A 22,886-nucleotide genomic window follows, 5' to 3' on the forward strand; every position below is an offset into this window, starting at 1 on the left:
TCTGCAGTTAGACGTATTTCATCTGAAGAACAAGTTACTTACCTCCGATAACACTCTTTCTGGTGGTTAAATTATCTAACTGCAGATTCTTCCCGAGCCCTCCACCTCCTCGTTCTCTGGAACGGACTGTTTTTCTATCTAAAAACATCTGGAAACCATCAGATGAGTTTGTATCTGAGGGCACGGACAAGCCTTTGAAAGCAACTGATGTCAGTGTGCCCAAGTGACGCTAATGTCAGGCCCGACTTGTCACTTCCAAAGGAAAATGATGTTGGTGCAGTGCCACACAATGCCACCTACCGCCATACATAAATACTTCTTCAGTTCTAGTCTGACACTTGGGGGAATATTCATAATGTGAGTAATCTGCAGTTCTAATATCCACCAAAAAGGGAATTACTGAAGGTAAGTAACTTTAATCTGCAACTAATCTCAAAATTATCCCGTCAGTATTTTCTTTTATATCACCCTCTTTCCTGTTAAGGTATTCCTAAAGTCGCAAAATCCAGAATGACAATGATCCTAATTGCCATGCTTGGCCACACTGTTGGTGATTTCATGACTGCCTTTGTCATTCAAGAAATTGCTCTTCTGACTGGATTTCCAGTCTAGGCTACAGAACAGCATCTTCATTGATAAACGTGCCTAGCTTCAGATTATCTACTACATAGGCCATTAATGTCACTCCAGCCAGACACCCTACAACTAAGTTATATTCTGCTTTAAAGTGGAGTAGGTCTGCAGATGATGTTAAGACAATGTTGATTCTAAAACATCTGTTACTAGTCCAATTCTAGTGTAATTTTTTTCCATAAAAAATTGCATGATTGCTATTACAGCATTATAGGCCATATCTTTGCCCTTTTGAGGGTTAAATGTTGCTCTCTCTAAATTGATGGGTCCTCTATTTAAACCAATGCTTAAATCTGAATTCAGCAACTCAAAAGTAGCTTTTTTTGTTTAATGATAATTGCATCAACAAAACACAAATATTGGCTCTGTGTTTAGATGAACCGTATACGCTGTTCAATGCTAATAAAGTGCATATACAAACTCGTCCCTCAATCAGTATGAACATTATGTTAGATTTTCATATTAATTTTTTTTCTGCTGTTCTGATCACACAGGCTTAGTAGCACCAAGCAGTGTCTAACCAGATAGATTTTTGTGTTAACAGAAGGGCAACAAACCCCTTCAAGGTAGGTTTACAGCCCATTTGACCAGTTATCAAGTTCTAATCCCCTTACGGGGTAGCTGGGAGGCAGGAGGTTTCGAAATTACTAGAAAAATATGAATATTTCCATTACAGATCAAATGAACTGGTAGCTATGTGATCCCACATAGACACCTGACAGACTTTGGTCTCTCCTCAGGATACAAACTCCTAATAGTGCCACGTGGCACATGTACAGCCAATCAACTTATGGCCAATCTACACATGTCTTTCATTAGAACAATTGAAAAGGGCAGCAGTGTTTTAAAAAATATATAAATATTTTATTTCCAATGTTCATGAATATTATAATCCTTCATAAAGGGAAACCACCAACCCCTGTCGGAAGAGCCATGAAAATGTGTTTGGAAATAATGATTTAGATCCCTTACCTGGCCTTGCTGTCAAACTGGATTTTTGTGCTCTGGAGCAGCCTATACTTTAAAGTAAATGTAATTTTTCTCTGAGGTTGCTACCTGCCTATTCTTGCTTGATCTTTTGCTGTAATTTTAGGAGATGCATGTTGTGTAAAAACCATGATTGCAAATTTGAGAGGAAACGATTTATTAAAACCTTGCAGAATTCTCTTTATAGAACATGTTCCAGCTCATAGATTTTGCAGAGATAGTATACAATTCGTGAATTTAATATCTGCCCATGATGAACAACTGTGATTAAAAGTAAATAACTCTTTCATATTAAGCAGAAAAGCAATTTTTACTTCTCATTCTCACAATGCCATGCTTTTTGACCTCCTGGCTAGGTCCCTTTAAACATTGATGTTTTATTAGAGACTATAATTTACAAACACATTAAAAATAGTGGAGGTACATTACTGAAAGGCATAGCATGTAAAATGGTACTATAGATATTACAATTTTTCCACATACGTTTTAATCTGCTCTTTTGTTGGGATTTATAATAGAAATAGATTAGAAAGGTTAATTATATGTCCTTTGAAGTAATACTACAATTCCAAGTGTTCCTTTTGCCTATTTTTGTTTTACTTGCAGGATAGGAAGGGACAAACAAGGTTTCTGTCCCTTTCTATCTTGCATGGTCCTAACATATGTATCTTTATCTTTATCCCCTTTAGTCATTGTTTCGTGTTCTGCTCTTCATAACTATTCTCTCACTCTTACCATCTAGATTTCTGCCCTTTACTTACTCTCATTTTGTGTAACTGCTGCCTCTTTATTCTCAGTGCCACCTAGCAGGATGAAGTGTGGTATGGGTATCTCCTCTACATAATTTGAATGTTTTACTACATCTAGTGATGTCTTTTTTTCTACTGTGGGATGAGTGTTGACTGAATATGTTATCATGCTGCTGAATTCTCTCTTTCCCAGATGGACCATCCAGATTCGGACCAGGAATATCGCCCTCATGCTGGTGTCTCCTGGGTGGTGGAACCCAAGCAAGATCCCAAGAGGAGCCTGAGCACTAAGTATGAGACCACAATCTTCTGAGAGCGTGTGCCCATGTTGAACATCGCTGCCTGCCCTCACTTCCCTTTCCCTTCTCCATACTGGCCATCCTTTCTGAGTGTTTCAGGCAGGTGGCAAAAGAGAACCCTCTGCACAGCTTGGCTCCTGCCTACTTTGTGCTTGTTTACCTGCTTCCAGCACTTCAGTAATAGGGCGACACCATCTGGAGAGAACGAGAACGAGGACGGGGCCGAACGGCACTCCATGGTATACATTTATTGACATCTGTGATTTTTGCTGAAAAAGCCATGGCATATCCAGGCCTTCCAACTCCCAATCTGGGGCTATTACTTGAAGACTTGTGTAAAAGGCTGCTCTGTGCAGGACAGCCTCTGCTTTTGTACTGAGCCGTTGCAGTGTGCTGTCTCAACAAAGTGTATTTGTCTTGTTCACCCTCATATTTTTGAATCAACACACAGCACTGTGATCAGCTGTATAATTTGTCAGTGGATTTCCGATTGGTACCCACTAACTCATGTCGTCCGTCATGCCCTGCAGAGCAGGGGCCAGGATTTCAGTTTGCTTTGCCTCACCTGCTCCTTGAGCATTGGTGGATTAGGTCCTTTGGATGAGGATACTGCCATGGCTGAGAGGCTGTTGAGGTATATGTAGGCACTCTGCCTCTAGGAACAAGGAGGGTGGGAGTAGAAAGATCTATTTTGAACCTGTCCTAGTTAAAATATTTTCTTTGGTGTGTCCTCCTTTTATAACTGTTTATAGACGAAAAAGAAACCACCTTACACAAAAGAAATTGAAGTAGGTAAAATATTTATTCAATGAAGACATTTAAACAACTGTTGAAGATTGCTATTATATTCCAAAAGATGGGTTAGCATCTGAAAGTTATAATATCACATTTTTAAGGTTTCCACTTCTCAACAAAGTAAGTTCAATATAATTGAACAGTTCTGTGCTTCTTTCTAAACAGTACTCTACATGATAGAATGACATTTCTGGAGTTACATGCATCAGTATACATGGAGAACTTCCAAAACCACTTTATTTGCTGTATTATTGAGGCTTTTTTAAGCAGGGAAAATACTTTTTATCCACTACCTTGCAACAAGTTAATTGCTGGAGCTTTTTTGTATTCACCATATTCATTTTGCTGCTCGTGCTTCTTTCTTTTTGTAATTGTTTCTTGTTGTTAGAATCTTTCCTTAGCATGAATGATAGTTTTTTTGCTGTTTAGTGTGTCTTATAAATGAAAGGCTAAAATCCCTTAAAACAAAAGGGGGGGGGGTGGTTCCTTTCTGTGGTTCCTAAATTGAAGCACGAAGTGCTTGCTAAGTTTAGACACCAAAAACTTTTTACCTCAATGACATGTACCTTAGTCAGTCCCAAAATTATTGTATAAACATATTTTTCTTAAAATTCATATTTATTAAAAGCTTCTGATAACATCATGAAATTCATAACAGTTTTACATATAAGCAGTGTATAAAAACATAAACACATTACATTCAACTTCAAAGCATAAAACAATAATTAAAAGTAGCAAAAGTGTCGACGCGTTTCGGTGTTTTAGGGTAGATGGTACACCTTCCTCAGGACTACAATGAATTCTTCATTCTAAAAAGTATATGGAACAGTCAGTTAGTGTACATTCAGAGAGGATTTTTTAATTTACAAAAAGTTTTTTTCAGGGATTTGCAGTGTCTAAGATACATCAATTCTTACATAATTCGCATTATTCAATGTGCGGTAGCAGCATAAATCCTGGGGATAGAAAATTCTTATCCACTGTTCTCTTTCAATTTCTTTCCTTTCAAATAACCTGTGACCTGTATGCACACATGGATTTGTTTTACAATTAGTCTTTTCATAAAAACAAACAAGTGTGTAGGCCCCTTATGCAGCAAAATGACATATAGGCTTACTTTGTTATTAATGGTCGGGGCGTTGTCATTTGAAAGGAAAGAAATTGAAAGAGAACAGTGGATAAGAATTTTCCCTGAAAAAAACTTTTTGTAAATTAAAAAATCCTCTCTGAATGTACACTAACTGACTGTTCCATATACTTTTTAGAATGAAGAATTCATTGTAGCCCTGAGGAAGGTGTACCATCTACCCTAAAACACCGAAACGCGTCGACACTTTTGCTACTTTTAATTATTGTTTTATGCTTTGAAGTTGAATGTAATGTGTTTATGTTTTTATACACTGCTTATATGTAAAACTGTTATGAATTTCATGATGTTATCAGAAGCTTTTAATAAATATGAATTTTAAGAAAAATATGTTTATACAATAATTTTGGGACTGACTAAGGTACATGTCATTGAGGTAAAAAGTTTTTGGTGTCTAAACTTAGCAAGCACTTCGTGCTTCAATTTAGGAACCACAGAAAGGAACCACCCCCCCTTTTGTTGTGATATTTCCCAGTCCTTTCTGGGTTTGTTTGGGAAAACTCTCTCCTTTTTTCAATAAAATCCCTTAAAAGCCACATATCCGTCATGGAAGACCACCTAACTAACCGTCACTGCCTCATGTCTGAGATTAGACAAAAATGTGGAATCCCTCCAAATGTGTCCCTTTGCTGACAGGACAACCAGGTTAGGTACAGTAAATAAGGCTGCCTTTGTGGCCACACAGGGCGAGGAAAGTCTAAATTGAAAAGGAAACGCTTTTCCTCAATGTCATGTAGGAGTCCATCTTGGAGAATATCTCTAGGTCTTGTGGTGTCGGAGAACTGAATCTTGTTCCGCAGGTTGACAAGCCCTTCCCATGTATGCTCCATGTCAGTAGTGTCTGGCCATCTGCCCTGGTCTTTTGGCATCAACTTGGAAAAAGGCTTGACTCTATAAACGTAGTGGCTAGAAAGAGGTTGCAGACCGTGTTAGATACTTTGTACCAACAGTGCCTTTCTGAGCTAGACCCTCTGTGGCTGAAGCTCTGTCCTCTTGTGTCTTAATTTTACACATGAAATGCTGTTCCTCCGTCATAGAAGCTTAATTAGACTATATAAATATTATGATACCTAGGACACTTTATAAAAGGTATTACCACTTTCCAAAAATATTTTAAACTTTGGTTTTGAAAAAACAGTTGCCCACAATTTTTTTTTAAACCAAATAAGTTGAAAATATAGTGTAAGCAAGTTTTGCTGCCTAAATTACTTGTTTAAAAGGAAAAATAAGGACATTTACTTAAAGCTGCACTAAAGATGAATCTGTTAGTCTCTCTAAGGTTTGCTACATCAAACTCTGATAATGCAGTACTGTGCATATTACTGTCCATTTTTACATTCTGGTGAGCTACATCTCCAGGCCTTCTTTTCCACTTTGATGCATGTAAAATTGTGAATTTTAAAGCAGTTCATTCTTTGTATTCAACACGTTTTGCTTACTATCATATAATATTTGTTTTTTTGTGGGGTCGAACTACTGGCTTCCATATGTGTTTGTCAGCTGCTGTCTACCAAAATTCTGGATCTTTGAAAAGAGCCCATATCTGCAGTGGGCAAAGGTTCAGATTAACATGTCATGTGTCTTTTTGGCCAAATGCTCCCTGTTGGACCTAGGTTTTCCAAGTCTACATAAGGTAGCTTGGCACAGTAGTGGCTACAGCTAAACTCAAGGCGTTGGTTAAGTGCTTACAAGTCTCACTCACAGTAACTCAGTGATGAACCCCTAAAATAAAAGACACAACACCAATGTTTGGAAAAATACCGTTACCTTTTATAAAAATAATATGACTCTTTTCTTGATCTGCTTTTAGACAGGAATAATACACAATTAATTTACACCTTGTTCATGAATCTCAAATCACACTCAATACTTTTCCCGGTCAGATTATAAGAATCAAGGGCACATTTGTGGTCAGTTGCTGTTCAGGTTACAATACACTTCTCTACTATATGGTTACAGAAAGGAAAGTGCAGTCTACAATTTCAATATGTCTTTAAACCATTCATAAACAAGTACATTACCCCACAGCTCCTAAGTATCTGCTCAACTCAACAGACCTCTACTGGATGTAGATCTTCACAGCATAACCCACCAGTTATGTAGCTAAAAGGAAGACACAGTAGAATTAATAAGGCTCCCCTCTAGTTAACTTACAAGTTACACCTTTCTGGTGGAGGATCTACTCCCTCAATTAACAATAGACTGTAAGGGTTTTTATTCAGGAACCCTGTTGTCCCCTGCACACCTTTCTCCTCTCTCCTCTGAGCTACTTATTAGTTATTTTAACGTGGGCTGGGCGGGTCACTAGCCCACTTCCTCGAGTCAGGCTTCCTGGGACTTAACAGTTAATCACCTGGGGCTTAGCCCCGCTGTCCCGGTTCTTAGGCAATCGGCGCTGCCGCCTCCCGCTCCCTCTCTACCCGGCTTACTTTGGGTTTGTAGGCGTGTTAGCGGGTGTGTCCTCCTCGCGCGGCGGCGAAGGAGTCTGGTAGCAGTCGGGGCGGACGGGGGAAGACAGGGAAGGCTATCCCAGCCTGAGGCTCCCCTCTACGACGTCCGTTGCGGCGCTTCTGCCTCCTTCGAGGGGTCGGCTGACTGGAGCTCCGACGCGGCGCTCCTCCGGTGACGCGACCGGCTCTTCTCAGGCGGGACACTTCACCACCGGGCATGCGCGGAAGCGCTCGCTCTTCTCCCGCCTCCTCTAGCGGCCGCTCACAGAAAGGACGCTGCTCACCACGCAGTCGCTGCTCTTCTGGGCCTGCCCGACCCTAGGCCCCTCCTGCCTCCACAGTAGTGATCTCGCTGGGGACATGCGCGGAAGCGCTTCCTTTCTGCCACAATCACGGGCGGTGCCCCTGGGGTCCCACAGACGATCGGAGCAGCGCCGCTGCTCTTCTCCAGTCACTTCCCTCACCGGCTTCACAGGAAGGAGGTTTTCAAGCAGCGCCCACGCTCATTAGGTCTTCTAAGGCTTCACAGACCCACAGCTTCACCAGGGCACGACAAGGCACTCCAGCCACGTCACGGGGCTCACAGCTGTTCTTTCACGCTGGTAGGTGCAGCGCTGGGCATGGGAAGTTAGGGTGATCTTCAGTAAGAGTGTCCTGTCAGCTTTCACTGGGGTACAGGTTAAGAAGGGTCTTCCTTCACACTCAGGTAGCTTTTCTTCTCAGCAATTGATGTATGGGGAGGGATTGGTCAGAGGCTGAAGGGGGAACGTCCCTCTGAAGTGACTGTCTGCCTCCAAGACAAACTAGCTGCTCTCAGTGCGTCCACCTCCTCTCACCCCTGCCTCACTCCTCCACTCTTGGGTCAGCACAAAATGGCTGCTGGTCACTGGCCTTATATAGGGTGGCCTGAGACCTGCAGAATTCTCTGGTTGATTCTAGAAAGTTCCCTAATGTTAGCCTATGGGCCTGTCCTCCAGTAGTGTCCGTTATGGCAGTTGGTGGACACCATTTTAGGTTTCTGGAGATCCCTAGATTTTCAAGGGGCCTGACTAGGCCTCACAGGTTATGAGGGGAAAATGGCGTCATAGCCAAGGAACACCTAGCCCCCTGACAGCATTGAAAAATCCTGATGGACATATGTAAAAATAAAAATAAAAACTCTAGGAGGCTAAGGGGGACAAAAATAAATAATAATGGTTAGAGTATCCCCAGAAGCAGACAGGTCTAACACGCGTCCCCCCCAGCTGAAAGTGGGGAGAACTATCCAACCCCTTGGGAGTCCTCATCACTAAGGCGGAAATACCTGGATAGACCGTCTGCGTTGGCATGGTCCGTCCCAGGTCGGTGTTCCACCCTAAAGTCCATTCCCTGTAGGGAGATGGACCACCTCAGCAACTTGGGATTCTCCCCCTTCATTTGCATCAGCCAACGAAGGGGGCGGTGGTCAGTCTGAACTAGAAAGTGCGAGCCAAACAAGTATGGCCGCAGCTTCTTCAGAGCCCAAACCACCGCAAAGGCTTCTCTCTCAATTGTACTCCACCTCCTTTCCCTGGGGAGTAGCCTCCTAGACAGGAAGACCACGGGTTGATCCAAGCCCTCATCATTTAGCTGCGATAACACTGCCCCAATGCCATGTTCTGACGCATCTGTTTGGACAATGAATTCTCTAGCAAAATCAGGGGCCTTGAGAATGGGAGCGGAACACAATGCTTGTTTCAAGGTCATGAAGGCTCGCTGGCAAGCCTCCGTCCAGACTACCCGTCGGGGTTGCTTCTTGGAAGTAAGTTCAGTGAGGGGTGCCACAATAGTGCCATACCCCTTCACGAAGCGACGGTAGTATCCAGTGAGGCCCAGGAAGGCTCGGACCTCTGTTTGAGTCTTGGGGGGCTCCCAGGCGATGATAGCCTCAATCTTTGCCTGGAGGGGCTGCACCGTCCCTCTGCCCACCAAGTGACCTAGGTACACCACCGACCCCTGTCCGATCTGACACTTGCTGGCCTTGATTGTCAAGCCAGCCTGTTGCAGGGCATGAAGAACACCTTGCAGGTGCTGCAAATGGTCCTCCCAGCTGCTACTGAAGACAGCAATGTCGTCCAGGTAAGCAGCAGAAAAAGCTTCCATTCCAGAAAGGACCTTGTTCACCAGCCGCTGAAAAGTGGCAGGGGCATTCTTGAGCCCAAAGGGCATCACACGGAATTGGTAGTGTCCCTGAGGTGTAGAGAAGGCTGACCTTTCCTTCGCCTCCTCGGTAAGGGAAATCTGCCAGTACCCTGAAGTTAGGTCAAAGGTACTTAAGTATTGTGCAGCTCCCAGCCGGTCAATAAGCTCATCCGCCCGTGGGATGGGATGTGCATCAGTTTTGGTTACTGAATTCAAGCCTCGGTAGTCCACACAGAATCTCAATTCAGGTGTGGTGCCTGGTGGGGCAGCTTTTGGTACCAAAACCACCGGGCTAGACCAAGGGCTACCAGAAGGTTCAATCACTCCTAGCTCCAGCATCTTGGCGACTTCACTTTTGATGCTGGCCTTCACCTTGTCCGACAGCCGGTAGATTTTAGACTTCACAGGTGGGCTGTCTCCTGTGTCCACGTCATGGGTACACAGGTGGGTCCTACCTGGGACAAGGGAGAACAGAGAACAAAATTGCTCCAGGATCTGGCGGCAATCACTCTGCTGTTCAGGAGTCAGGGATGGCGAGAGAATTACTCCCTCCACCGACCCATCCTTTTCTTGGGACGAGAGAAGATCAGGGAGAGGTTCACTTTCTTCTTCCTCTGCTCCATCGGTTACCATCATTAAGACAACCTCGGGCCTCTCATGATGTGGCTTGAGGCGATTGGCATGCAGCACCCTGTGGGGCTGCCTCGGGGTCTTAAGATCCACTAAATAGGTAGACTTCCCCTTTTTCTCCAAAACCTCAAAGGGGCCTGTCCAACGGTCCTGGAGGGCGTTTAGCTCTCCAGGTTCCATTACCCACACTTTCTGTCCAGGCTCCAGTTCCACTGGGTGAGCGTTGTGGTCATACCACTCTTTCATAACTGCTTGGCTGGCCTCCAAGTTGTCTGAAGCTTGCTTCCACAACTTAGCCATTTGGCTCCGGAAGGCCAGCATGTAGCTCACCACGTCCTGGGGAAGCTTCCTGGGAGTCCGTTCCCATCCGTCTTTCACCAAGCTGAGAGGTCCCCGTACAGGGTGCCCGTACAAAAGTTCGAAGGGGCTGAAGCCCTCTCCCTTCTGTGGCACTTCCCTGTAGGAAAACAAGAGGCAGGGTAGGAGGACGTCCCATTTCCTCCGCAGGCTCTCAGGTAGACTCCGTATCATACCTTTCAAGGTTTTGTTAAACCTTTCCACAAGACCATTGGTTTGTGGGTGATAAGGAGTGGTAAACCGAAAGGTAACACCGCACTCCTTCCACATAGCCCGCATGTACGCTGAAAGGAAGTTAGTCCCCCTGTCGGACACAACCTCCTTGGGGAAACCCACTCGGGTGAAGATCCCCATCAGGGCCCTTGCCACTACAGGTGCAGTGATGGTCCTCAGAGGTATTGCCTCTGGGTACCGTGTGGCATGATCCACCAAAACCAGTATGAACCGGTGACCAGCTGAAGTTGGTGGATCCAATGGCCCTACAATGTCGATGCCCACCCTCTCAAAGGGGGTGCTAACGACAGGTAGTGGTTCCAGGGGAGCTTTTAGCTTCACCCCTGTTTTCCCACTGGCTTGGCAAGACACACACGTCCGACAATATGTATCAGACGCCACTTTCATTCGAGGCCAGTAGAAGTGGGGGACAAGCCGGGCAAAGGTCTTGTCCTGTCCTAGGTGTCCTGCCAATGGTATCTCATGAGCCAGTTCCAGTAGAAAGGCTCTAAAGCATTGAGGGACCACCAAGGCCCTGGATGAACCATGGCCAGGTGCCTTGGGCTCACTGTAGAGGAGTCCATCCTCCCAGTAAATCCGGTAGCTCCCTACAATGTTTCCTGCTGCCTGGGCTTTGGCCTGTTGCCGCAGCCCCTCGAGAGTAGGACACTCTTTCTGAGCTTCGCAGAACTCTTCCCTGGAAGGACCTCCCTCCACATGCCATTCAGTAGGGATGGGTAGGTTTTCCAGGGAAGCAACATTCTCCCCTGTGGACTCCAGATCCACCTCCGCAGGTGGCCCATCTGTCTCACGAGGTGGAGATGTCGAGGCAGGGTCCTCCGGCCTCCTGTCCTTCTCCTCTCTGGCAGCCGGCTGGGCCATTGTTCCAGGCTCCAGCGTAAGTGAACTCCCCCTTCGGGCAGTCGCGGACCTTGTGCTGACACAAGTCCAGTCAGGGGGTCCCAGCATCTCAGAGTGAGCCTGGTACTCCACCCTCCTCCAAGCATTGTGCTCCATATCATTCCCTAACAGGCAGTCAACAGGCACGGCAGGGCTTACGGCAACTCGAAGTGGACCTGCAACCCCTCCCCACTCAAAGGGAACCTCAGCCACAGGGTAGTGGCCCAATCTGCCGTCAGCCATTACGGCGGGATGGAGTACATCTGGGATGACCTGCTCTGGAGACACCAGCTGACTCCTTACCATAGTCATGCTGGCTCCTGTATCTCTCAGAGCCTCCCCTCTACGGCCATTGATGGTGACCCACTGCTCATACTTAGTAGTATTAGAGGGCAGTTGGGTCTTTGGAACCATCTCCTTATCTCCCAGGGACACTAAAGTGACACCCGCCCTCTCCCCTCCATTAACCAAAGGCATCTCCTCCCCGAGCACTACACTAGTTATTCCCGGGGTTTTTCCTCCAGTGGGAGGGGGTGGTCTTTTTGGGCATCTCACATCTCCCTTATAGTGTCCCACACCACCACACTCAAAACAATGAACAACCCTTGGCTGCTGGCTTTGGCCAGGGGTAGGGTTGCGAGGGGGGTTACTCTTAGGGATGAATCCTCTGCCCCTTCCTTGCGAAGTATTTTGTGGCCCTTTTGAGAACTCCCTCTTATTTTCCCCTCCCTCTTTCTTCTGGGGGGCGCCCTGTCCATGCTTCTGGGAATCCCCTCCAGTCCCCTTAGTCGACACCCGGGTACTAACCCAGATGTCCGCCTCCTCAGCAAGCTTCCAGGGGCTGGTCAGCTTGCTGTCCACCAGATGCTGTCGTAGTTCGGGAAGACATTTCTCGAGTAGGTGTTCCTTGAGTATGAGGTCATATAGTCCCTCATAGTCCCCTACCTCGCTGCCTCTCACCCAACCCTCCAGGGCCTTCCTGGAGTAATCCAAAAAGTCTACCCAGTTCTGCGTGCCTAGTTTGTGGCTGCCCCGGAACTTTTGCCTATACTTCTCAGGGGTCAACCCAAACTTTCTGAGCAGCGCTGACTTCATAGCCGGATAGTAGGTCTGTTCACTCTGATCTAGGGCCAACAAAGTATCCCTGCCAGTGGGGGGCATGTATTTATATAACGCACCCCCCCAGTGGACTTCCAAGATCCCATGGGCCCTCAGTGAGACCTCGTAGGCGGCTAGCCATTTGGCAATGTCATCACTGGGTACATAGCATGCCATAATATCTTTTGGTAGGTAAGGTCTGGGTTCCCTGATGTTGGTCTGGATATCGCTGCCACCATTCTCTGATTTGGGGGTTCTTAGGTTTAGGGCTTGTAAATCCATCTCTTTGATGGTCCGCTCATGCGCCAACCTCTTTTCCTCCCTTTCCATGTCCATCCTGGCTAGTTCTATTCTCATCCTCCTCTCCTCCCTCCTATCCTCTAACTCGGCGTCGGTCAAACCCCTCTCTGAGACACTACTGCCCACTCTGGAAGGTGTCCTAGGGCCTGTTAAAAGGTTCCCCCCTCCCGCCTGGTACAGTGTTGCGGTCTCCAGGACAGTGTCCTTGTCACTCCCCTCAGGATCTACCTCCTCCCCGGAATGAGCCTCCACCCATGCCCGGATACTGGTCAGCAGCTCAACTTTCCTGGCGCCTTTCTTAAAAAACACCCCCTGCTGCTGACACCATTCCTTCAATTGGGTCACGGTACAATTTTCCAGCTCTTCCACATTTATCTCCATTTCTATTTGGAGTATAAACTTCTACACAGGAGAAATCCACAAAGTGACCTGGGGTCAACCTCCACCCACCACCAGTAGTCAATTTAGAAAAATCTAAATTTAGATTAGGAGGGCCGCAGGGAGAAAACTCCAGGTGAGGTCTCGTGGTTGGCACTGCGTTACTAATAAGTGAGTGTAAGCACAAATCCGTGATCCCACCGCTGAAACACCAATTATGTTGGACCTAGGTTATCCAAGTCTACATAAGGTAGCTTGGCACAGTAGTGGCTACAGCTAAACTCAAGGCGTTGGTTAAGTGCTTACAAGTCTCACTCACAGTAACTCAGTGAGGAACCCCTAAAATAAGACACAACACCAATGTTTGGAAAAATACCGTTACCTTTTATAAAAATAATATGACTCTTTTCTTGATCTGCTTTTAGACAGGAATAATACACAATTAATTTACACCTTGTTCATGAATCTCAAATCACACTCAATACTTTTCCTGGTCAGATTATAAGAATCAAGGGCACATTTGTGGTCAGTTGCTGTTCAGGTTACAATACACTTCTCTACTATATGGTTACAGAAAGGAAAGTGCAGTCTACAATTTCAATATGTCTTTAAACCATCCATAAACAAGTACATTACCCCACAGCTCCTAAGTATCTGCTCAACTCAACAGACCTCTACTGGATGTAGATCTTCACAGCATAACCCACCAGTTATGTAGCTAAAAGGAAGACACAGTAGAATTAATAAGGCTCCCCTCTAGTTAACTTACAAGTTACACCTTTCTGGTGGAGGATCTACTCCCTCAATTAACAATAGACTGTAAGGGTTTTTATTCAGGAACCCTGTTGTCCCCTGCACACCTTTCTCCTCTCTCCTCTGAGCTACTTATTAGTTATTTTAACGTGGGCTGGGCGGGTCACTAGCCCACTTCCTCGAGTCAGGCTTCCTGGGACTTAACAGTTAATCACCTGGGGCTTAGCCCAGCTGTCCCGGTTCTTAGGCAATCGGCGCTGCCGCCTCTCGCTCCCTCTCTACCCGGCTTACTTTGGGTTTGTAGGCGTGTTAGCGGGTGTGTCCTCCTCGCGCGGCGGCGAAGGAGTCTGGTAGCAGTCGGGGCGGACGGGGGAAGACAGGGAAGGCTATCCCAGCCTGAGGCTCCCCTCTACGACGTCCGTTGCGGCGCTTCTGCCTCCTTCGAGGGGTCGGCTGACTGGAGCTCCGACGCGGCGCTCCTCCGGTGACGCGACCGGCTCTACTCAGGCGGCACACTTCACCACCGGGCATGCGCGGAAGCGCTCGCTCTTCTCCCGCCTCCTCTAGCGGCCGCTCACAGAAAGGACGCTGCTCACCACGCAGTCGCTGCTCTTCTGGGCCTGCCCGACCCTAGGCCCCTCCTGCCTCCACAGTAGTGATCTCGCTGGGGACATGCGCGGAAGCGCTTCCTTTCTGCCACAATCACGGGCGGTGCCCCTGGGGTCCCACAGACGATCGGAGCAGCGCCGCTGCTCTTCTCCAGTCACTTCCCTCACCGGCTTCACAGGAAGGAGGTTTCCAAGCAGCGCCCACGCTCATTAGGTCTTCTAAGGCTTCACAGACCCACAGCTTCACCAGGGCACGACAAGGCACTCCAGCCACGTCACGGGGCTCACAGCTGTTCTTTCACGCTGGTAGGTGCAGCGCTGGGCATGGGAAGTTAGGGTGATCTTCAGTAAGAGTGTCCTGTCAGCTTTCACTGGGGTACAGGTTAAGAAGGGTCTTCCTTCACACTCAGGTAGCTTTTCTTCTCAGCAATTGATGTATGGGGAGGGATTGGTCAGAGGCTGAAGGTAGAACGTCCCTCTGAAGTGACTGTCTGCCTCCAAGACAAACTAGCTGCTCTCAGTGTGTCCACCTCCTCTCACCCCTGCCTCACTCCTCCACTCTTGGGTCAGGACAAAATGTCTGCTGGTCACTGGCCTTACATAGGGTGGCCTGAGACCTGCAGAATTCTCTGGTTGATTCTAGAAAGTTCCCTAATGTTAGCCTATGGGCCTGTCCTCCAGTAGTGTCCGTTATGGCAATTGGTGGACACCATTTTAGGTTTCTGGAGATCCCTAGATTTTCAAGGGGCCTGACTAGGCCTCACAGGTTATGAGGGAAAAATGGCGTCATAGCCAAGGAACACCTAGCCCCCTGACAGCATTGAAAAATCCTGATGGACATATGTAAAAATAAAAACTCTGGGAGGCTAAGGGGGACAAAAATAAATAATAATGGTTAGAGTATCCCCAGAAGCAGACAGGTCTAACACTCCCACAGTAGCAGTGTGTTTTACTGACCAAAAGATGTTTAAAAAACTAAGGAACAAAGCAAAAATGTACTTGCACCATAAAATGTGAGCTTTCACGATGTACTCCATGTCTTCATTTGAGATAATCACATTTATGGTTCCACCCCATCAAGAGGGTCAGGCATTGAACTTCCTGTATGTTGGACCTTTCTGATGATCAATCTGACACTGTCGGAAGTCCCTCAGACAAGACATCAGTCCTGCAATTCTAATATATCTGTTTGCCATTGAGAGGCTCACCAGTGAAGATCTACTCATTAAGATATCTTTTGATTCCTCACTTGCACTCAACATTTTTAAAACCTTAAGTGGTAGTTAGCCTCAGCAAACATTGTGAGTTTCAGTGAGAAGTTAACCTAAAAATTTCATTAGGGAAATGAGCGATAGCCTTAAAAGTTTGCAAAAACTTGGAAGCCCTTAAATACGGAGAGAGGGGCACTGAAACATTACTGTATGTAGATGAACTTCTGATAATATCTAACACTATTACTTCTGTCCCTGCAATACTTGAATACTTAGAATTCAGCCAAGTGTCAGGCTTTAACTCAAACTGTAGCAAAACAATTGACATGTCTAGCTCAAAGTACAGTAAAGATTTAAAATGATTAGTTGGCCAGTCAAGATGAACGTAACATAATTAGGCATAACCACAACAAAACTTTGAACTTCCAGTCAAATTGTAGCTACTGTAAATGAAATACCCAATTAAATACAGCCTGTATCTGTATGATTAGGGGAAAACTTTCTATTACTCATCTACAAATAAGCAGCAAGAAAGCTGGATACTGTTTGCCTGTTAGGAAATGTGTTAACAGCTTCTTATTGTAACAAGCTATTCGAATGCTTAGGAAACATGACAAGAATGATAAAATCCCCTATTAGGCCATAACCGAAAAGAATCCGTTCTTGAGTTTTCATTGGAATTTTTCATTTTAGGGCAGACCTCCTGATCAAAAGTATTGTGAGTGGCCCTTTAATGAGGCGGGCCGCCATTGATCTAAATAGAAACTATGGAAATGTATTGAAGAAGTGGTTTATCTCCCCTGTTAGGGAAAATCAAGAATTCGTAGTGGCCTAAAAAATACTTTACTAGAAAACTTGAGCTGGTAGAGAAATAGCATTTAATTGTTTGCTGAATGTTTTCCAGATCCAAAGTTTCCATTGACACCTAATCCTACAGCCTAAATGAAATGTTACTTGGAAAGTACACAGGAAGAAAAGCAGATATAGAGATATTCATAAATTATGAAATAACAGATCTCATGAACAATAGATATGCTGGAATCTTTATGAAAATTTTACAAAAAACAGTTGGTCTGTACAAAGACTCCGTATTGTACAAATAACGTGGGCAAATATCAATGAATATCTTCGCACGGATTGGGGAGTAGTGTTTATAACTACAGACCAAGAGTGGAATCATCATAATTTTAAATCAATATGCACAGGAGATTGTTGCACCAGAAAACATGCTTCAAACTACACTGGACCCGCTTTAACATTAAAAACAAAACTTGGACTACTCGACTCCAACGTATGCAGGAAATGTGAAAAAAATACAGGAACATATGAAACTCGGGGGGGGGGGGGGGGACGTATCAGTTTGGTATTAAATACAGTAGTGTCAGTACTGTTTCACATAACTGAGATTCTAGTCTTGTTTACCGACACAACCAAAGTAAATCTAGTGAACCATGTACCATTAATGAAACTGTGGATCCAAAGGCAGTGTTAATGGCAACTAGTTTTCTAGAAATTAAATAAGAACAGTGAACATATAGATGACTCTTTATCAGAGCTTAGCAAAAGAAAGTAACTTTTACAGACAGAAGCAGACTCTATTTCTTTAGCAAATTTTTGTGAACATTTTTGGGCAAATGTGCATAGAAAGTATTGAAATGCTGCATACTTATAACTAACTTATAGGTTATTTAAGCCTTTATTTATAGAGTTAACTATTTTAGCTTTGAAGAGTTTTGCCTTTCTTTTCTGTAGATTGTATCCCTCTGCTTATGTACTACGCCATATCGATACATACCTATGTTTCGATAATGTTTGAAAACTAGGGCCATTAAAAAAGGAGGGAAACCATTAAATGAAATGTCTTTATCCTACATATATTCCCAAACAAACAGACTTGGCCATGTCTGATATGAAGTAGAATCTGAATAGGTCCATTATGAACTTGTTACCCATCTAGATATACTCTCTTCTTCGAGCCTTTTCAGTGGATCAGGAAAGTTCCACCTGCGGCCCTTTCAAGCCTTCTTAATGACTATATTAGAGACAAGAATATATTTGTATCAACCTGCTACTGGATGTAGACCACCCTATACTGTCCATGCAATAACTTTGATACAAGTTCTAATTCTAATGGCATATGTTTGTTTGATGCCTTTTCATAAGAGGCGCTTATTCTTGTGAAAGCTTATTTCTTCAAAGCCAGACTTTTTTCTGATTCTAACAGACCCTTCTAGGTTTTGTGTGAAGTTAGACAGGCACACTTGAAATCAGTGAAATTAAATTCTAGAGCAGGCGTCTCCAACCTTTTTCTGTAGTTAGTTACTTGTAATCATTTGAAATCATTGTGAGCTACTAAAGACCAAGCAACTCCCCCACCCCCAGCTTTATTGACTTTAAGCCTAATGTCCATAGAGCCAGATACTATGGCTTGAACAATATACTTATACTTGGGGCACAATGACAGGCCTGTCATGTTTGTCAATGAAAGCGTGGTCTTTGGAGATTTAAGGACATAAGTGTGTATGAATGAGACATATGTAACATTTTTCTGCTCTTTAAATTTCTCCTACTTCAAAAATAGCTATATTTTTCAGTTATAAATATATGGTGTCTACCAGCCACTAGGCGTAACATGCATACTGTGTGTAAATGCCAGACTTTGGAATTGGAGAAAAGTAATATGAAGAGTTAACTGCAACATAAAGATAAAATAACCTTTATCAGCCAGCCCTTTTTTAAAAATAAACTCAAGGGTGTGAGCTACTCTGAAGGTGTCAGCAAGCTACCAGTACCTCACGATTGACTGGTTGGAGAGGATCAAAGAAACGCATTGGCAGGCATCTCAAGCATTTACATAATTTTTTCTTTTTTTAATCTAGAAATTCCTCTCCTGCAAGACCACAATAGAAGCTATTTGTTAATTTGTTGTATCCACTCAGGTAAAACATTTAGAGTAACGTTCTTGCACTGCTTGTACCATCGTCAAGTATGTACTAAAGCTTAGGTATTCCTATTCTAATTTGTCTGATTACATCAAACTTCATGACAGATGGTGAGGTAAGATATGGTTTCTTAGAGCCATAAGATAATATCCAGATAAGCTCGGCCTCCACATCGGATTAGTTTGACTAACTTTACCGGGGGCCCTTTGATTAATACTTCGTACATTTCCATCAGTGTCTTTTACAATTGCTCTGGTAGGTCCCAAAAACATCTTGCTTTAAAAACCGTCTAGTATCCACGGATATCTGGTTATATTTATCATTCTGCATCTGGCAGTGGAATAATCTTCAGAACCCTTGAGGAGGATCTCCTTTTATAATCCGTACATTTCTTTTCTTTGAAGAGGAAATTATTGTAGTTTTAGGGCTTTCAAATTCAAAAATTAGTTATGTTCCTGTTAAATGATTATGAAGCTCAATCTATCTATCTATAAGCTATCTGTTGATGCCATAGGTCAGAGGTAGCTGCCTTTATTTCAGTTTGGGGACAGACCTATATATTTCCATTTATGTCTTGCACAGAATACACAGTTAGTTACCTATGTTATTCTGCACACCACACAACCATCTTCCATCTGTTCATTTGTTATACCAGAAGGTGGAAAGTAGGTATTTCCTCTTGCATATATACATGCCGGTACCTTCTGCATGTTCCTTGACTTTGATAACATGAGCCAGTCCCCATTATGTACCAAGTCTGCCACCGCAGCTGGGTTCCATTTACATTTAAGGAAATCATGTATTTGAGAACAAGGGAAGAGCAGTAGAAAAACATTTCATTGCATACGGTTGCAGCTCTTTGAAGTAACAGTAATGATCTAAAATGGATATCTTTTTCAATAGTTTTATTTACTCTCATTACATCATGTTTTTCTGTTATTTGCAATTTCATAAGTTGTCGTCACCATTACTGACAGTGGCAATTTATTATTCAAAAACCTGGTACTGCCAATGGGATCTGCCTTTATGTTGGATTCAGTGAAACACAAGCGGATCTGCTTTAAATAATTGTGAACAAGAATGAAGTAAAGAACAACAGTTCTCCATCAGGAAATCTTTACTGATATACATGAACCCTGAATACCTCTCTCCCTGTGAGCAATCCTTCTATGTCTAAAGGCACGTTGTGTTTTCCCCACTCATTTGTCTGTTTGAGAGTATGAACTAGAACTTGACAAAACAGTCTTAAGACTCGAAGTGTAACTCTTGCATCTATTTCACAAGCAAAAACTAAAGAAGAAATCTACAATCTAGAGAGCCCATTGCTAGCATACTGGCCAAAATCCTTCAACTGTCTTCCACAGGCACTGATCCTATTCAACTTTTTAACAAAGCACTAGTGGAACAAATGCTGACTGCCTGGTAGAAACCTTTTTCAGGCACAGCAGATCGCTCATCACGTTATGCTTCAGGTAGCTTAGCTTTTAGCCTCTTAAGATAATATTTCAACATCGTGTGGAAAATACCAAAGCTAGTCACGTTTAGCCTTCCAAATCACATAAAAAGTCAGCCTTTCAGAGTTTTGTAATAGACGGTCTTGATGCCGAAAATCAAATTCAGAAATTTGGCTGGAATCTTCTGGCTCAATGGCTCTTTGCTATGGCTGTTACACAGTACAGGCATGCAGGGATGTGCTCCATTGGATTTTATGGGGATGCCCAGGTTACCCTAATGGATATGTCACTTCATGGTGAGAAACGCTTTTCAGTGAGAAACATTTCAAGAACTGTTGAGATACAGCACACTGCCTGTTTGGTTGAGCTGACATCCCCGGACAGGCAATTCCCCCATAATTACTGCCATTTTGACAGCTTTTCCAGGAACCAGCCTTCCTGGCAGGGTCAACCCTCCCTACACATTCAGATTGCACTATAATTGTAAATTTTGTTTTTCACAGGAGAGATGCTACCTTAAAGCCACTTTTGATTTGGGTGGGTGGAGTCTTCCATTTTCCTGTTGGTCACACAGATTGTGACCATGGAGAAGAGGGGCACAGATTCTACTCTCTATTTCTTGGTGCCCTGGAATTAATGAGGCCCTCAAGCCCATTCTGGATCGGAAGTTCTTTAACTTCTTTGTCATGACAAATACATAATACTGTCAGATTTTCGTTTTTTCTGGCCCTGAAAGCATAAGATAGATTGTTTTCTTTGGATTTCCAGCACGCTACTTTTTATTTGAAGGACCTTCTAGCAAACAGGCATTTCAACTGATTAACTTTAAGTTCCCAGCATTACCAGTTTGTGTTTTTGGCCTTATGACCGTTACACAATTCTGAACCAAGGGGCTGAATGTAGTGGCAGCTTTCCACACTTAAAGACAATTGCTTGGTGAAGGTGGGTTTCTTCACTCTCATTGAAAACCCTTTTAGGACCCAGCCTCTCCTTATTTCATCGATTGGGATTCTCCAACAACCAGCAGAAGTCACACCTCGTTCTCTTTCACAGTTTGTCCTTCATTGGAGCGATCCTCGATACATCTTGCTTGAGGGCCTTTCCTTCAAGAAGTTGATGAAGGATCCTGCATCAGTTTCTGTGTCATGGATCTGAACTGGCGATGCCCTCTGTTCTGTCTATACACTTACTACCATCTGGTTTCCTGAGTGACCCTTTCTAACTGAGCAGATCACATCCTGCAGGGCCTGCACTGATCATTTTCCCCGTTTCTATACCGGGTTCTGCAGAACATGCAAGAGCTTTGTTATCAGCTTAATCCTGATGTCGCCAACTGCCCATGGAGGATGTGGTATGACTATCTTTTGTAACTCAGTATTCAGTCTCCCTTTCCTTTTCTGACAGACCAGATCTGCTTTTGCAGCAAGATGGTTGGGTTCTCCAACCCATTCATCCAGTGCTTTGTCAGAACACCTGATAATTGATTGGTGCCAGTTAGAGGCCTTCAATATATCGCCAGACATAGTGGATGTAATCTTAGCTGCCAGATAATCAGCCACCTAGTCTGTCAGTCAGGGTCGCTGGATAATTTTGACTCTTGGTTTCTGGGCTATATGATGACCTGCTCTTTGTCCTGTCCTCCTCTCCACAGAGTTTAGCCATTTTTGTTGTGAAGGCATACTCCTGATGTGCCTTATTTGTTTAGGTTGCCCCTGGGGTGAAATTCTTAGCGTTTACTGTATATATGTCTGCCCAAGACATGCAGTAGGACTTAAACTTAATACTGAGTTTTGGAAGGCATCACCATTTACGCCAGTGCACAATTGAGCTCATCTCCTCAGTGGGATAAGACTGTTTTCTTGAGGGCAAGTTCTTAGACTCACAGGGACAAAGAGGAGCATGCTTTGTCAGTCTGTCCATTTACTGTCTTTAAACCAGACAAGCTAGTTCAACCCAGTTTCTCCTTCTTTCTTTCCGATGTGTACATTCCACGTGCGTCAGTCTATCATTCTTCCATCTTTCTTTCCCCCTCCTCATCCTTCCTAGGAAGAGGCACGGTTATACGGGCTTCAACCTAGTGATCTCTCTCCCATTACAGTGCCTGGACAACATTAGAGTGGTTGAATTACCAGCTTTTCATAGGCTTTGCTAGGACTATATTAGGCAAAGCAGTGATCAAGCATACTATTTTGCTTAGGGACACCCTTATATTAAGATCGGTCACATTTTGTCTGTGAAAGACCTCCTGGATGGCATTCATGTGTGTTCTGCGAGTGCAATGGCCCCTTCTACTGCTCTTGCCAGGAACATACTGGTAGCTGATATTTTCCAGCCAGCCACCTTATCTTCTGTACATTCCTTTGCCGAACATACGGGTAGGGTGATGGATAATTCAATAGGACAGTTTTTTATGATTTTCTTGGTTAATCAACACAATATCTTCCTGCGTATTCTTCACTGCCCACACTTGTCCCGTTTTGAGATATTAACATTCATAAGATTCCAAGATATTCAACTGCTGTTTCTGGTGTTTTTTTGTCTGTTGTTGTTAACCTCTTCCAGTTACAGTCTGGTTGGTTGGAAAGCGCACCATGCATTATCATTCATATTCATTTATTTATTTATTTATAAAGTTTTATATAGCGCGAACAAGATCCCAAAGGATATCAGAGCACTTTACAATAAGAATCAGGGATGCTCAACCCTAGAAAAAGAGAAAAGAAATGCCCAAAATGCTTCTGACCTGAGATGCAGCTCTGTCAACTCTATGGAATAGTGTTGTAATTTCCTGGGTGGTGGCAGTTGCAATTGGAGTTACGTGG

The 22,886-nt window shown here is 44.1% G+C and overlaps 1 protein-coding gene across 8 annotated transcripts in view; it reads left to right on the forward strand.

The window, feature by feature from the left end:
* ANKS1A (ankyrin repeat and sterile alpha motif domain containing 1A) overlaps window positions 1-22,886 on the forward strand; it is a 1,304,293-nt gene that overhangs the window by 1,272,549 nt on the left and 8,858 nt on the right. For 6 of the 8 annotated variants that reach the window (XM_086923222.1, XM_086923220.1, XM_086923226.1 and 3 more), the window contains one exon: window positions 2,563-2,660. In XM_086923222.1, coding sequence (XP_086779348.1) covers window positions 2,563-2,660 — 98 coding nt within the window. Of the gene's footprint in view, window positions 1-2,562; window positions 2,765-22,886 lie in introns of those variants that run through there. The other 2 variants (XM_086923219.1, XM_086923223.1) reach the window with 2 other exon arrangements.

This window comes from Lissotriton vulgaris, chromosome 5 (genome assembly GCF_964263255.1).
Source record: "Lissotriton vulgaris chromosome 5, aLisVul1.2, whole genome shotgun sequence".
NCBI classification, from domain to species: Eukaryota; Metazoa; Chordata; class Amphibia; order Caudata; family Salamandridae; genus Lissotriton; species Lissotriton vulgaris.